This window comes from Chiloscyllium plagiosum, chromosome 18, assembly GCF_004010195.1.
Source record: "Chiloscyllium plagiosum isolate BGI_BamShark_2017 chromosome 18, ASM401019v2, whole genome shotgun sequence".
Taxonomy (NCBI): Eukaryota; Metazoa; Chordata; class Chondrichthyes; order Orectolobiformes; family Hemiscylliidae; genus Chiloscyllium; species Chiloscyllium plagiosum.
This window is the reverse complement of record NC_057727.1, coordinates 38,272,311-38,290,359: the sequence shown is the minus strand read 5'-3', so window position 1 is coordinate 38,290,359 and position 18,049 is coordinate 38,272,311. Positions and strand designations below refer to the sequence as shown.

Sequence of the window (18,049 nt, the reverse complement as noted above, 5' to 3'; positions counted from 1 at the left end):
GACAGATATTAGGGATAGCTTCTTTACTCAGAGTAGTAGGGGCGTGGAACGGCCTGCCTGCAGCAGTAGTAGACTCACTGACATTAAGGACCTTTAAAGGGGCATTGGACACACATATGGATAATAATGAAATGGTATAGATTAGATGGACATCAGATTAATTTCACAAGTCGATGCAACATCGAAGGCCGAAGGGCCTGTACTTGCTGTAACGTTCTATGTTCTATGTTCAATAGGTGGGAAAGCATCCCGATCAGATGTGGAGTCAGGCAAAGCTGCCAATTCTCTGCTACCTTGTTTGTGTATTGTATAGAACCCTTTGCTGAGTCCAACAGGAAGGGTGTCAGCTCGAAAAGGCTGAACATTCCAGACAGCAGAGGCCTGCAGGTCAGCGCCTCCCTGGATGACATCACCATTTTCTGCTTGGATCTGCTGTGGGTGTGCAGACTTATGAGCATCTGCAACCTGTTTGAACTGGCCTCAGGTGCTAAGGTAAATCAAGGCAAAATTGAGACTATGTTCTTAGGAACTTGGCCAACCAATCCTTTATTCCCTTCTCTGTCGGGGCAGATTACCTGGATGTCCTGGGAATATGGTTTGGAGGAGCTGGGGCATGTGACAACCTTTTGAAAAGCATGTCACCGATGTGAGGCAGAAACTGGGCATTGCAGGTAAAAACATTGGTCATTGGATGTGAGGTTCTCTCAGTGCTGTACGTAGCACAGGTCTGGCCTATTCCCTGCACTATTATAGGCAACTGAGCCAGCTTCCACATCATCTGGATGTCAAAGATGTTCCATGTCTACAGAGACACCATGTACAATACTCTGGACATACTCAATGCCACCCTCATTCAGTTGGCCACCTTTGTGTATGGCTGCATCAAGCTCTGTGTGTAGACCCCCAGTATGCAAACACCTAGTGCCGTTACGTCCTGAGGTTCTATCTGTCTCCAGTGTTATGAAGGATGGGTCTGGCCTTGTTACTGCAATACACTCCAAGTAATTGGATCACTCCGTATCATCTGTCCCTAGTGGGAAAGTAATATTTGTAAAGCAAAACACCTTTGACCACAATTCCATGAGGAAGTGGTCAGCACGTAGCATCTCGAGACCCTGTGGAAAAAGAAAGGGTGGATCCTGTCAGGTGGCTCCCTGAGCAGACTATCAAAGTCATTTGGCAGAATGCCTCATTACCAGAACTTTCCAATGGGCACCAAAGCAGCTTGGCTGGTTAGGAGGAGGGCACTGCCTGTCAGATCCTTCATGCACATCTGGTCTCCATGTGCCATCACACACTGTCCTCGAAGTGGCTGCACTGGTGAAGAAGCTGTCACACATCTCTGACAGGAATATGCCTTTGCAAAGAAGGTCTGGAGTGCAATGCATGGTTTTTGTTGAGATTCACCCTGAGCAGTCCCGTGACACAGGATTCTGTGCTCTACAGATGTTCCCCAAGATGCACACTGGGTCAAACATCAACTGCCCCTGGAGGACCATCAACTCTGTAAAAGATGCACTTTGGTCTGCCCAAAACTTGTTGGTCTTCCAGAACAAGGAGTTGCTCTCCACTGAGTGTTGCAGAGTAGCACATTCCAAGGTCCAGGACTACAGGCTGATGGATTTTTAAAGGGTGGGGCAGCTGTTGCCAAGTGGGGCAGAACACAGTTGAAAGTCTTCCTGGTAAAGAATGACAAGGGTCTGTCAAGTTTTAAGATACCTTTGTTATCTTAATGGGAATGTAAATAGTTTAGAAAATGCTCTAATGAGGAATGTCAAAATTCCACTATTATTTGCAAAGTCTACACTGAACTGTTTTTGGACTTATCGTACTTACGCATAATTTATGAAAAAAAATACTTTTGGAAAAGAAACTCTGTTTCAATGCAACAAAATAGGAGATGGCCATTTGTTAGTTTATTTCCCAGGGCAATGCCTTGACCAAACAATCTAAATTGCTTGGTTTTAAATTTGAACAAAGCTTTGTAGTTAAGTCATCATTAACTGGTACATTTTCCAGGTCAAAGCCTCTATCAATCACTGTACAAACAAATCACCATTGTCCCCTTCTCCAATATAATTGCTGGTTTCCCCTTAAGTTGGTAATCTTGTGAATTCTCCCAACGATGCATATTTTGACATATCCAATTGTATATTTTAATTTTTAAAAATCAGCAGCCGACAACATATTAAATAATCTTACATTTATGTTACATTTATCATCATCATCAAACTTTATAATTCTGAGGATGGTTCTGCACTACACAGCTACCAAACATCCATTTTTTGCATGTGTAATAAAATATCATCGTGAATTACAAGTGAATTGTTTAAACTAATGTGTTATTATTTTTTCATTGTCAGACATTGTAGCTCATGCATAATATTTGACATTATTGTCAGGCTTGTCAATATTATCATAAAATCTTCAAAGTCTATTTTTTTGTCCTTATCTTCATCAAGGTCAGAAATAATTTCTTTGTATTTTGGCTTCAGCTCTTGTCCCTGGAAAAGAATAGAATCAGATAATTTATAAATATGTGGACTTTTTTGCAATGCGACTTTTTAAATGCTTCATTTCACAGAATGTTGCATTTTGCATTTCAGAAGGATATGCAGTTGCTGTTCCTACAAATATCACTCTTGGTCTAGTAAACAAGAAGACTTTTCCTTCTTTCATTTGGTTACCATTTCACCTCCAAACGGTATCCTACTATCAGATTCAGATCAAATTATGAATGTCCGTCTCTTGGCATGGCAAATGTTAGCAGAATGGGCTGTGATGTCATCTGTATTATGCAGAACATTGGAAGTGGTCAATGGCTAACCCCTTACTTAGATTTTAAGGTTGAACAGAAATAGAACAATGTCAATTGCAAAATATTGCAGATGCTGGAAATCTAAAAATACTGCTGAAGATTTCTCCACAAAGTAGCAACAAAATACATGTTAGCACAGAATTGGTAAACACTTTTGAGGAAAGTAAGAGTTATAATTAAAAATAACTTCGCTTTATTTGAATTTGTTGCCCAGCTGTTGTCATCACACTTTTAAAAACCTTTTTTCGATGCAATTTATAACATACCATAAGAATTGTATTACTTTTCATTTACTTAGAATCATAGAGATGTACAGCATGGTAACAGACCCTCTGGTCCAACCTGTCCATGCCGACCAGATATCTCAACCCAATCGAGCCCCACCCGCCAGCACCTGGCCCATATCCCTCCAAACCCTTCCTGTTCATATACCCATCCAAATGCCTCTTAAATGTTGCAATTGGACCAGCATTCCATACACGTACCACCTTCTGCGTGAAAAAGTTGCCCCTTAGGTCTCTTTTATATCTTCAGGAAAAAGACTTTGTCTATTTATCCTATCCATGCCCCTCATAATTTTGTAAATCTCTATAAGGTCACCCCTCAGCCTCCGACGCTCCAGTGAAAACAGCCCCTACCTGTTCAGCCTCTCCCTGTAGCTCAGATCCTCCAACCCTGGCAACATCCTTGTAAATCTTTTCTGAACCCTTTCAAGTTTCACAACATCTTAAGGGCCTCAGTGAAAATGTTATGTAATCCATGTAAAGGCATTTCAACTTGTGATTGTCAGGGCCATTTCATAGTTACAGTGTACAATTTTGTAGTAGTGTTGTACAAAAACAATATGCAATAGTGTCAGAATATTAGATGCTGGATGAACAATCACACTACTTCCTCACTAAGCAAGTAATATCCTGTGCTGAAAGTCTCTGTTCTATGCATTAAAGCACTGAATTGTCCCGTCGACTACTCTGCATTTACTTTGATAAAAGTCTATGCTCATGAATATGCCAGCCTATTTCAATCAGCTTTGGAACATAGCGATCTGAAGACAAGTTCGTGAAACATAATTGTACAGTTTAATTTAAGCTTTAATTACTTTTTGGTATTTCTACACAACTTAATTATGTTTAATATTGTTTAATATTGTTATTGGACACATCTGTAAGAAGAAAACCTTTCAAATTTATTCTTGTTCTTCAAGGTCGGAAATATTTTTCTTACATACAGATTCCTGGCTTTTGTGCATTTGAAAAATTGTGGTTGCATTGTAAGTTTGTATTGAATTGGGTGTTGAAGCTGGGATTGCAGGAGCCAGCAAATATCATTATTTTGCTTGATGTTCTAAAGAAGAATGGAGGCAGGCATTTTGGATTATTGAAAACAAAACTTCACAATATTAACTTTAATGTTTGGAAGAATTACATCATGACCATGATTTTTTTGAATTTTAAAGAGACCAATCAATTATTTCTTGTTTGAATTGTTTTCAATTATGTGGCTGCAAAATAAATGCAATTAACTGTACCACCAGTGATATGGATAATAATCTGATTTCCCCTGAGGTTTTAACAAAATGCTTGAAAAAATTATAATTGGATTCATTCTTGATTTTGAATCCTTTAATTGCTTTGAAGAGCTTTTGAATAAATTGCGAATGTGGGCAATAGTTGTTCCCAACATAATTGTAGACTAGAACTACACTAATTGTTGCACTTTGTTTCGAAGTGACACCTAACAATAATTAGAATGACATTCAGCATTTTAGAAGACACTGAGACTTGAGCTCATTGCAAGCTGAGACTATGTCCGAAACTGAGGATAAAACTACATAGATGAAGTGAACCTCAGTATCGGAGTAACTCATTCTAACTTGCAGCTTCTAAAACAAATATATTCAGTTTTTAAACATGAAGCTTTAATATTCTAGATGTCAAAATAGTTTAAGATCCATTTTATTTTAATAGAGATTCAAATCAGATATATGCAAAGACCTCAGATATAAGTACATGTATCTTACAGAAAATGTCGATGTATGAAATATGACAGTAGAATTACTGATAGAATATAATCTTCAGTTACAGTTTTTACATATTAAAAGGGAAGCTCTTAATGTTTGTATGATTTATTTGTTATTCCATTCAGGAACCATTCACTTTGTGACTATAATACTTTTGAGTTATTTAGTGATCTTATACATATAAAGCAACATGATAGGCAGAACCTTATAGCCTGAATGACACAGGCGAGAGGGAAAATTATGGCAGCATTGCATGAAAAGTCCAATGAGGCTTATCTCAATGCCAAGAGTAAACTGTGGCATCTTTTAACTAAGTTCCAAATGTAATAGTGAGATTCTCATAAGGGAGTGATGAGGTGCCTATTGAGGAAGATTATTTAGAATCCCTGCAGTGTGAAAGCAGGCCATCCAGCCTAGCAAGCCTATACTGACCCTCTAAAGAGTATCCCACTCAGAACTACTCATCCCTGTAACCCTGGATTCCCCATTGCTAATCCACCTAGCCTGCGCATCCCTGAAATCTATGGGCAATTTACCACAGCCAGTCCACCTAACCTGCACATCTTTGGACTGTGAGAGGAAACCAGGGCACCACACAGTAGCAGGGACAATGTGCAAACTCTATACAGTCAACTGAAGTTGGAACCAATCTCATGTCCTTGGCACTGTGAGGCAGCAGTGCTAGCCACTGAGCCACCATGTCGCCCTATTTCTTGTTTTGACCTTATTGACTGCACATTTCATTTCATTATTAGGCATCTTCCTATCCTAAAACCCACTGTGATCACACTAGAGACTGAGAATTTGGACATGGCAGTCTGAGCAGGTACCTGGTGACTTTAACTTGCTGCTGCCAAAAACAGCCTCAAATGACCCAAAGGCACCAACTGCACATCCCCTTGTCCATGGATACCTGCATACAATAATTTCAAACCCTTCCGGGTCCTCAGGGAACTTCTGTGATCCACTTAAAACATGCTTTGGAAGTGAGGTGCTTATTCCAGGTGTACTGTAACTTGCATTGAACAGCTGCTGCAGGGACACTTTGTGCACTGAGACAGACATTCAGCTCATGGATTGGACCAGACTGCATCTCAGGCCAGCTCGCCACTTCCCTTAGTGGTGACTCACTTTGTGGTAACCTGGAATGTCACCGTATCTGTGCCTTGCCTTGCACTGCCTATTAGCATAGCCAGACACCCAGGCAGCTGGCCTCACTGCTCAGTAGTCCCAGTCAGTGAGACATCACTTTGCTGTGTGCCAATGTGCTACATCAACCTCACATCTGCACCTTGCGCCAGGAGCTTACGCAGCAATACACTGCATGTGAACTGGGAAGGCAGCCATGTCTCAGACTTAGGGAAACAATCCTCTGCCCAGATCTATGGAGGCACCAATCAGTTAAAGGTTTTGGGACAGTAAGTCATGGGCAGCCTCTGATACCAGACCACAGGTTTAGCCACAGTGTTCTCAGTCAGTGAGTGGGTGCCCCCGCAGTCCAAGCAGTAGGTCACGGTAAGTCTTGTGGCTCCAAACTGGCTAGTCCAGGAGTAGAGTTAATGTGTTTTGGGCTATATGCCGTCAGTCAGATTTCAGGGCATTTCCATCCAGTTAGATAGCTCAAGAGGGGTGGGGATCATGGTCAGTCTGCCAGAGAACTTGAGGAAACAAGGATGGGGGAAATTCAGGGAGGCCGCTGCAGTTGAAATAAGCCTTAGGAACCTATCCATGGGAATGGGGGCTACAGAAAGAGATCATGAGTACACCTAAAGAGGGCGTGGTAAGTATCTCGACCTGTAATGTTAGGGGTTACAAGACCAACTGATGTGAGGCCCTTTAGAGGGCAAGGGCATTACAAACAGACTCATGCAAGATACAGGATACAGACCTGTAGGGTCCCTAATACTCGGCTATCCTAATGTATTGTCTCGCTGTGTCATGCATATCTCCCTGTTCCAGACATCTTTCAACATGAACATTTTTGCACACAGATGCCAAAAAAAAAGGGGATCGTTTTCCAAGAGGGGCAGAACCACTGACAATATACACCTTGTTCATGGCGCTTCCAAATGCTACAGCAGGCTCATAACATAAGTATTAATCTCTGGTAAATCCTGTGTGGACATACAGTTAAATCTCATAGTTACACTCAGGGCTACACAGAAAAGTAACTGAATAAATTGAGAAGAGCGTTTTTCTTCAAATTGTCCAGCTTCACTCCTTCCTTGAATATGCCATCTGAATATCAAGTCATGATTATTTTAACAGAATACTGTGTTGAGCTGGATCTTCATATCTATGAGTAAACTCTTTCAGCTGTTATTGAATTAGATAATCCAATGATCATAGATCTTTTTTGTGTCTAATATAATGAGTGGAACCATCTTCATATAAATTCTTACCTTAATGAAACTCTGAAACTGGGCCAAAAGTAAATCTTTTGCCTGAGCTTTACTGAGTTTTCCATCGGGACCTGCATGATTATTAAATATTACCACTATTGTTGCAACAGATTTCTCCAACTCTGTGCAATTCCTGAGCACTGCAAATAATTAAAAGGACACTAATTAGTATGTTTATGTCTTTCAATAAATCATTATTTGTAGTAAGTTACTGAACATGTTTCTACTGAGAATGACGCAATAATCCTTAATTATATAACTTTGAGAAGTTATCACCTATTTTGGTAAGTGTAACTGTTTTCTAATAATGATTCGGAGATGCCGGTGTTGGACTGGGGTGTACAAAGTTAAAAATCACACAACACCAGGTTATAGTCCAACAGGTTTAATTGGAAGCACACTAACTCCGAAAGCTTCCAATTAAACCTGTTGGACTATAACCTGGTGTTGTGTGATTTTTAACTTTGTTTTCTAATAGTTCTAGTAAACTTCTCATAGTTGGTAGTCCATGGGAAACAAAAGCAGGAAAGTAAATATGATTCTTGTAATGATATAAATGTGCTGGAAATAATAAAAGGAGTAAACCAGATAGAAAGAAGCCAATAGTTTATCCTACTAAAAGATTGGGACGTAATAGCTATTACAGAAACTTGGCGAAGGGATCAACAGGACTGGCAGCCCAATGTTCCAGGTTTTAGATGCTATAGGAAGGATAGAATGGAAGGCAAGATCATAGGTGAGTGAAATTTTTGAGTAAGGAAAATATTACTGCTGCATCTAGAGAAAATATTTCCAATAAATTGTTCAGTGAAAGTGAATGGTTTGAAATTAGAAATAACAAAGAAATGATCACCTCGATGGATTTGTATTAATCCCCAATAATCAGATGGAAATTGATGAAAAATATGTAGAGAGATTCAGGTATGTGTAAGAATAATTAAATTGTAATGGTAGGGGATTTTAATTTTCCAAACATAGACTGGGAGTACCATAGTATTAAAGGTTTGGATAGTGAATAATTTGTCAAATGTTTTCAAACGGATTCTTGTACAATGATTTTTATACACCCTTACAATGTGTGTAATGTTACACACATTGTATTATGTGGCTCTTAGTGATTGTTCCAAGCCCTGGCTGTATTCAAGACCTTATCACTCTGTTGCAAGAAACAAGTGAATTTCAGCCCAATGTATTTTACAACTCTTAGCTTTACTCAAATTAGTACTTGTTTTTGGATTGATGCTATGGGGTCACTGTCCATCTTAGGTGCTGTCATTTTTACCACACAGTGCCCTACAGGATATATTTAGCATCTTTCCAGTTTCTCGGTATATGTTGTGACTGTATCACTACCTTCACTAGGTTCTGTGGCAATTCCAATCAAGTTAATAGATCTTCCCAGCTATGCTGCATTCTTGGATCTGCTGTTAGCTTTCTTGGGAAAGAAATTGAACACACAGCTGTCGGCTTTGAATCTGAACATCAGGAATCTTAAGTTTAATATCAGACCAGGGAGATAAGGGATGGGAGCCTTATTCACTTAGATGGAACCTTAAATAGCTGCAGAGTCCATTCATTCCATGCAATCATAAGGATACTTGACTATGAGAATGGGGTTTGGAGAACCCCAATGCTAAATTTGAATAGAACTCCACATAGTTGAACTGATCTCATGCATTTCAAACAACAAGTTGAAAGCAACTGTTGGTGACCATTCAAAAGACTACAAAATGCTTTCTTTCTTATGTTTTTGTAGTGTCAGAGAAGCAGGAGTGCAATGACTATTGTTGTGCAGTGCTTTCAAGCACTATGATTTGAGACAATGCTCCATACCACCTACTCTTAATGTTAACAATGTAAATTCTTAACTCTTTAAAAATAAAAAGAAACAGCATTTTTAAGGAAGCTTTGCAGTGCTGTGTACATCATCAAAACTTCTTACTTTTCACTGACTGAATAACATTCGGCAGGAAGAATGTATAACTTATCAAAGAATTTCCATCTCCATTGATTTAAAAATTCAATAACATTTAAGAAATGCTTTCTATTTACTGTGACTATTTATTTCTTCAACAATAGGGAGATGTCGTGGTTGCTGGAAATGTGTAATTTAAAAAGTGGAAACACTCAACATGTCAGGCAGCAGCTGTAGTGAAAAGCAGAGTTCATATTTCAAAGTGATCACCTTTCATCAGAACTGGAGAAGATGAGAGATGGCAAAGGCTTTCTTCACATTGAATCAAAACTGGGGCACTTCCTTGCTATTACATGACTCATATTAAACTATAACCTAATTGAATAGACTCGAAAAAGGCACTAACACATTCCCCAACAGCAGGCTGTCCATTATTGTTTTTGTTTGTTGCAAAATATCAGAACCATGCCTCAAGGCTGTACATTTTTAGAAATATTTCCTCTATTTTAGTTCGCATGCGATTTTTCTACAAAGACTGTGTAGACTTGTCCCTTTCTGTTTTATATTCTTGTTGCTGGAAGGTACAGTTGCTGAAATTTGCCATGTTTAGTTCTACAATTGAATAATCACAGGATATTTCTTCACTGGCATTCTCTGAATTAAAAAGAATGCGTTGTAGTATCCTCAAGACATTAATTTATGTAACACAATCAAGGATAACTTTTAGTTTGATACGTTGGATTTCAGAATATATTCTCTATTTTATGAACATAGATTAATTAGGTAAACAATTAAAGTTACTAAAAGGCAAAGAAAACAGATAAAATGGCTTTAATTGTAATCTACGACCTTTATTTGGCCCTAGTGCAACTAGTGCTGTTTAATCATGGATGATATGGATTTAGAATATTATTTGTTGAGTAGGTTAAACATAAAGTGAATATGAATACTATGGTGGTTAGAACAAAGCCAATTTCCATAAAATGAACAGAGTATAAAACCACATGCTTACCTTTGACAGGAGACATTTGCTTCTTAACCGATGTTCTGGAACTATAAACAAAAAAGAAGTTTGAGATTTAGTAACTAGCCACTTGCAACTCTTGTGCTGAAAGTACAATTCAACCAAATAATCAATTTAAGTGTCTGGATGTTGGGCTATGATAAAACCCAAAGCATTAATCGATTGCAACTCGAAACAAAGCATGTAAAACTACAAGACAAGCCCTGGCTTGTTTTCCTTTTGCAAAGTAATGTGGCTTTTGAGCTCTTCTATTCGCAGTTGAAGACTGGTCCAGATTTTCTGTTCCTTATTTACTAGCACACATCTGAGGATAACATCTGTTTGCTTGTGCACAGAATTGGAATTCAAATACACAAAATTCAAATGCGCAGCAGCTGTTGTTTGTTGTACAGAGGCCTTAGAGGTCCAAATGGTGTACATTCTAGTGTGAGCAGTGGCAGATGCTATATTGAAGGGAATTAGCATATGTATATTAGTTTGCAATGCAGAGTGACACCAGCAGTGCAGGTTCTGTTCCTTTACTGGCTGAGGTTACTATGAATGTCTCTTTGCCTGAGGTGTGCTGACCCTCAGGTTAAATTCACCAGCAGTTGTCTCTCTCTAATGCAAGAGCAGCCCTGTGGTCCTCTGGGAATATGGTGTCTTTACCATTACCTCAGTGATTATCTACTGGCAGTATGCAGTGTCGGCAGATCACGTCACCAGTCGGCTTCTAATGTTGATTTGACACCAGCATTAATACTTTGAAGTTCAACATTTCAAAGTAGTGGCACAGTCGCTAAGTGGTTAGCATTGCTGCCTCACAGTGCTAGCGACCTGTGTTCAATAACGCCTTGGGTGACTGTCTATGTGGAGTTTGCATATTCTTCCTGTATCTGTGTAGGATTGCTCAAACTTCCTCTCACAGTCCAAAGATGTGCAGGTTAGGTGGATTGGCCATGCTAAATTGCCCATAGTGCCCAGGACTGTGCAGTCTAGGTCAATTAGTCATGGGAAATGCAGAGTTACAGGGATGGGGATGGGTCTGGCTGAAATACTCTTTGGAGGGTCAGTGTGACTCGATGGGCCGAATGGCCTGCTTCCACGCTGTAGGAATTCAATGAACACTTGAGTTAACAGTCTCTCTTAAACATACATATATTCATCAACATGTGGGGACGTTCTGCCAACATCACCCACCAAGGGATCAGCAACTTCTTCAGATTAATTGCTGACTGACGTCTAACGAATATTATGCTATGATTGTACAATAGCTTGGCATTTTGTAATGTTTCTTAGAGTTGCTAAAGCTGGAGTCATTTGGTTGATGCTAAAGGTGTTTTGCAATAACAGTTTAAACATTCCTCTTGGAATAGAACATGACTGGAAAACTTAGCAAAAGGCACAGAGCACAATAGGCTGCTGGAAGAGGGAGGATGATGATGGGGAGAGAACTGTCTGTGTGTATCATATCTGCCCAAGTTGTTCAGTTAGCAATTCTCCTACTTGAACCTCAGCAAGTCAAAATGTGTCTTCACTAAGACCTCGAACCTTCAGGTGACCATCCTCCATGATGGACTTCGGGACAAGCAACAACGCAGAGTCATTGAGCAGAAGTTGATAGCAAAGTTTGGTACCCATGGGAATGGCCTCATCCGGGACCTTGGGTTCATGTCACACTACAGGTGACCCCACTGCACGCGCGTGCGCACACACAGACACACACACGCCCCCACGCAGACCCTCCCTCATATACTAGGTCTCTCTCATATGCACACACATACACCCCTCGCACTCACACCAACACATGCACCCTCTCACACATACCCCATTACACTCACACTTAACCAAGCTTACACACACACAATCATATATATACACAGACACTATCACGTGCAATCACACCCACATTCACACACTCACATGCACACTCAATCTGTCGCTCCTCCATGCACACACATATAAATTTATGGGGTGAATTTGTTTTTGCAGAACTACATTACATTTTATTTTGTTCAAAAACTGCATGAGTCCATGTAAAACTCTGTATAACTATCCAGAGGGTTTGTCAGTCTGACAGAGCAATGGGACACAGACAGACTTCACACCTATTGTTTAAAAAGCTAAGCTATCCTGAGAATGTAATTTAAAAGAAGTTCTGGGATTTACATATCAAAGAACAGAGATCAGCATATCCCATTATAAAAGATGAAATTTTGAATATTTTCTACTGTATCACATCTCCATGACACTGGACACCTTTGGCTATAAATTCTGTGAGCATGATATTAACTTCCACAACCACCTGATGAAGAAGCAGTGCTCCAAAAGCTAGTGCGTCCAAATAAACTTGTTAGAATATAACCTGGTGTTATGTGATTTTTAACCTTAACTAAGGGTGTACTCAATGAATCCTGCCAGCTGCTGCAGCCATCACTATAACCTCAGAAGGGGGAGGGCTGCATTGGCAGTGGATGTAAAGGTATCATGGATTTTGATGTGCCTCCTCATTCAAGGCTGAAGATATTTGCAACTTCTTGCAATTTGCTATCCACCATTATATGAAGGATGTCAGTGAAACTTTCTATTCACAGTGTTGAATATATTTCATTCCCAGAACATATCAGGCACTACTAGTGCAGTTTTGTGAGAATTGCAGGCATTCCCATGGGTGCAGGAGCCCATTTATATTGCTTTGAGAGTGTTGCATATGAACTCTGAGATGGGTTTTAAGGAATACCAGTCCTTCAGAACCCAGCTGGTGTGGACTATGAATTATTTGGGTCAATTACTGGTATCCTGACAGCAGTCAAGATGGCTACATTGTGAACTGGCTTGCTGTGCCATCTGTGTTTGAGCCAAGTGATAAAAGCTGGTTACTGGGCATCTAGAGCTACTCACAGATGGCATGTTTGATGACTCTGGGGGAAAACCCACATACACATGTAAGCTGTGTTGTCACAGTAAATACATGGATAAACCATGTATTTAGTGATGTAAAATAATGGGTGGAATCTAATGCTCCTCCCAGGAGTGGAAAATTAGGCAACAGGGCCATTTATTTGAGCAAGAGGCATAATGTCAATTTCCCCATGAGAGGATTCAAGTGAGGAAGGAAACAAATTAGCAGCAGACTAAAGATAGATTATGGTTCCTGATGGCAATCAGGAGAAACCTATTTTTAATTTTTAACCTTTTTCTAATCAGCCTGTTGAGAGATGGTAATTCACACCTCTTCAGCAATTGGGACGTGAACCCAGGTCTCCCAGTCCACAGGTAGGGATACTACAAATACACTACCAGAGGATTACAAATCTAATTTTAATGCATTGGCATGCCATGAATACACATTAAGGCAAATGGGTGGCAGGTTAAGTGGGCAGGAATTGAAAAACACCTTCAAATTCGCGATTGGATTAAAGGTGGCATATAGCTGGTGAGGCCATCTTCCTAGTGATTTTGAAGTAGGTAGGAACAGCTCCTCTTGAATGGGGTATCTTTATGGACCAGTGCTAAGGAGACTGCTGTTTAGGGAGGTCAGGAGGAATTCGATGATTGTGATCCCAAGAAGAGTCTTGGGGAACAGAAGAAGGGAGTGGGATGACAATGTTAATGAACTGCTGAAAAATGCTAGAGGTGATTGGGGGAAGATCAAGAGTGAGGTTGGGAGAGTCGAAGGTAGCAAACACAGCAGAAAGGTGGTCGAGAGAGGAGTGAGGATGATAGATAGTAGGTTGAGGATGGAGTGCAGGCCCAGGGTGGCAGGGCTGATGAGGATCAAGTGTGATGCACCAAAGGTGGGGCAAGGCTGAAGTACAAAGAGTCACAACGATGGTTTGCAGCTCCAGTGTCAGAGTGGGATTATCTGGGGTTATCGCTATGGCCGGAAATCAGGGAGAGGATGGAGGAAGAGAAAGAGAAATGGCAAATTTGATAGTCCTTCCTGGCTGTGCAATGGAGGATTCTGTCTTTGTTTTATTGTTTGGGCCATATTGCGGGCTAAAGCCTTAATAATGGGCGAAAGTGAGGACTGCAATTGCTGGAGATCAGAGTCAAGATTAGAGTGGTGTTGGAAAAGCACAGCAAGGCTGGCAGCATCTGAGGGGCAGGAAAATGGACGTTTCAGGCAAAAACCTTTCCTGATGAAGAGATTTTGCCCGAAACGTCGATTTTCCTGCTTCTCGGATGCTACCTGACCTGCTGTGCTTTTCCAGCACCACTCTAATCTTGACGGTAGCCTTAATAATGGCCACTTTAAAGAAGACAAGCACTATTTTCCGCATGCAGGCCAAGGAACAGAACAAGCTATTTAGTTAGCTCCAGCTCCCTCTAATTGTGCAGCAATTTGTCCTGTAAAAGATAGTGAACGGTGTCAGTGAGTGTGTTTGACTGATGGAGCTCCCATGGCTAAACAGCTGGATGTGTGTGCACTTTCAGGCTGCAGCAGTGTTAAGTGAATTGGCATAAGATGATGCAATGAATTTCTAGTGTGGATCATGATTGATAAAGGTTGTTGCTAGATGAGTGATTAGAAGATGATGCATTTAACAATATGAGAGTTACACACCATAACACTCTCAGCCTCTGGCCTGCTGTTGTGATCAATATTTATATAGATTGTCAGTCACGTTTCTGGTCAGTTGTGACCCCGGGATGGCGATATGGTGAATTCAGCAGTTATAATAGCAGTGAATAACATGGGGAGACGGTCAGATTCTCTACAGCTGAAGATGGCCATTGCCTGATACTCGTGGAGCTAGTTCCTTGCCACTACTCAGCCCAAGCTGCAATACTGCCTAAGGCTTGTTGCACATCGACATGGAAAGCTTTAGTATGTAAAGAGTCATGAATTGAAATAAACATTGTGGAATCATCAGCAAACCTTCTTATTTCTGACGTTATGACTGAGATAAGGTCATTGATGAAGCAGCTGAAAATGATTGGACATACAGCATTCCCCTGAAGTACTCCTACAGAGGTGTCCTGGAAGTGATCAATTGCCACCAAAAAACACCACCATCTTTCTTTTTTCTAGGGAGAACTTCAACCAGTGGAGAGTTTTCCCTGATTTCTATTGACTCCAGTTTTGCTAGAGCCCTTTGATGCAATATTCAATAAAATGCTGCCTTGGTATTAAGGGCCTTGAGTGGTCCTCATAGAATGCAACAAAGCATCAGTGAGTGGGCTATTGGTGAGTAAGCGCTGACTGTAGGCACTATGATAAAACAGTCCATCTCTTCACTCATGATCAAGAGTAGACTGATGGGATGTTTATTGGCTCGAATTAATTTGCTCTGATTTATGTGAACAAGAAAGACACCTGGGCAACTTTTCACATTGTTGGGCAGATGGCAATATTTTAGGTGCACTGGGGACATTTGTATAAGGATGAGGCTAGTTCTAAAATACAAGGCTTCAATGTATTTGGGATGATGGGGTGTTGTCAGATGGGGTGTTGTCAGACCGCATAGTTTTACAGTACCCAGTACTTTTAGTCATTTCTTTATTATGTAGTGTGAATAATGAGAAGGCTAGCACCTATGATACTGGGGACCTCGGGACAAGGTGGACTTTGAGCATATCTGGACAGCATTTATTGGCTTTGGAGGAAGTTCATCATTAGAAAAGAGAAAAAAGAACAGAGAAAGGTACAGCACTGAACAGGCCCTATGGCCTACGATGTTGCGCCGAGGTTTAATTCTAATGTAAAATATAATAACTTAACATACACACCCCATAACTCACTGCTATCCATGTGCATATCCAGCAGTTGCTTAAATGTCCCCAATGACTCTGCTTCCACCACCACAGCTGGCAACGCATTCCATGCATTCACAACACTCTGCATAAAAGCACCTAGCTCTGACATCTCCTTTATATGCATGTCCAGCAGTCGCTTAAATGTCCCTAACGACTCTGCTTCCACCACCACAGCTGGCAACGCATTCCATGCATTCACAACACTCTGCATAAAGCACCTAGCTCTGACATCTCCTTTATACCTTCCTCCTAATATCTTCAAACTATGACTCCGCACATCAGTCAATCCTGCCCTGGGGAAAAATCTCGGGCTATTGACACTATCTATCCCACTCATTATCCTGTACACTTCGATCAGGTCTCCTCTCTTCCTCCTTCTCTCCAGAGAGAAAAGTCCGAGCTTATTCAACCTTTCTTCATAAGGCAAGCCCTCCAGTCCAGGCAGCATCCTGGTATACCTTCTTTGCACCCTCTCCAAAGCCTCTGTATCTTTCCTATAGTAGGGCGACCAGAACTGGACACAATATTCCAAATGTGGTCTCACCAGGGATTTGTAGAGCTGTAGCAAAACCTCGCAGCTCTTAAACTCGATCCCCCTGTTAATGAAAGCTAAAATAACATATGCTTTCTTAACAACCCTATCCACTTGGGTGGCAACTATGAGGGATCCATGTACTTGCACACCCAGATCCCTCTGTTCCTCCATACTGCCAAGAATCCTGTATTTAATCCTATATTCAGCATTCGAGTTCGACTTTCCAAAATGCATCACTTCGCATTTATCCAGGTTGAACTCCATCTGCCATTTCTCATCCCAGCTCTGCATCCTGTCTATGTCGCACTGCAGCCTGCAATAACCCTTGATACGATCAACGACACCTCTAACCTTTGTGTCATCTGCAAATTTACTAACCCATCCCTCAACCTCCTCATCCAAGTCATTTATAAAAACTACAAAGAGCAGAGGCCCAAGAACAGAGCCCTGCGGGACCCCACTCAACACTGACCTCCAGGCAGAATACTTTTCATCTGCAACCACTCCCTGCCTTCTGTCAGCCAACCAATTCTGAATCCAGATAGCCAAATATCCCTGTATCCCAAAATTCCTGACTTTATGAATGAGCCTACCGTGGGGAACCTTATCAAATGCCTTGCTGAAGTCCATATACACCACATCCACTGCTCGACTGGCGTTGACCTGTCTTGACACCTCCTCAAAGAACTCAATAAGATTTGTGAGGCATGGCTTGCCCCTCACAAAGCCATGCTGACTGCCTTTAATCACTCTATGTTTTGCCAAATAGTCATAAATCCCATCCCTCAGAATCCTTTCCAAAACTTTGATGACCACAGACATAAGACTGACTGGTATGTAATTGCCAGGGATTTCCCTATTCCCCTTCTTGAAAAGAGAAACAACATTCACCTCCTTCCAATCCTCTGATACGACTCCCATGGACAGTGAGGAGGCAAAATTTCCTTGCCAGCGGCTTGCAACCTCCTTTCTTGCGTCCCGGATCAGCCTTGGATAAATCTGGTTTGGCCCTGGGGACTTATCTATTTTAAGGTTTTCCAAAACTTCCAGCACATCAACTTCATCAATCTTGATCTGATCAAGACTATATCCCAGCTCCTCAAAATTTTCATTCACAACAAGTTCCCTTTCCTTGGTGAAAACCAAAGCAAAAAACTCATTTAGGGTTTCTCCTATCTGCTCAGACTCCACGCACAAGTTCCCTCTGCTATTCCTGATCAGCCCTCGTATTCCTCACGTATGAGTAAAATGCCTTTGGGTTCTCCCTAATCCTTCTTGCCAAGCCTTTCTCGTGCCCCCTCCTGGCTCTCTTCAGTCCATTTCTGAGCTCCTTTCTAGCAAGCCTGTAATCCTGTAAAGCTGTGCTAGATCCTTGCTTCCTCCACCTTACATAAGCTGCCTTCTTCCTTTTGACAAGAAGCTCCTCTGTTCTCGTCATCCAAGGTTCCTTAATCTTACCCCTTCTTACCTGTCTCAGAGGAACAAACTTGTGCATCACTTGCAACAACTGCTCCTTAAATAGTCTCCACATGCCTGCTGTGCCCTTTCTGTGGAACAATTGCTCCCAGTCTGTACTTCCCAACTCCTGTCTGATAG

At 41.1% G+C, this 18,049-nt stretch overlaps 1 protein-coding gene across 2 annotated transcripts in view; it reads right to left on the bottom strand.

Moving 5' to 3' along the window:
• Window positions 1-1,983: 1,983 nt before the first annotated feature.
• Window positions 1,984-18,049, bottom strand: part of LOC122559205 (sentan-like) — a 23,247-nt gene continuing 7,181 nt past the window's right edge. For both annotated transcript variants that reach the window (XM_043708585.1, XM_043708584.1), the window contains exons 2-4: window positions 10,168-10,208; window positions 7,241-7,380; window positions 1,984-2,504 (exon numbers count right to left, since the gene is read on the bottom strand). In XM_043708585.1, the coding sequence (XP_043564520.1) occupies window positions 2,346-2,504; window positions 7,241-7,380; window positions 10,168-10,183 (315 nt within the window). In that variant the 5' untranslated portion in view covers window positions 10,184-10,208 and the 3' untranslated portion in view covers window positions 1,984-2,345. The remainder of the gene's footprint in view (window positions 2,505-7,240; window positions 7,381-10,167; window positions 10,209-18,049) is intronic.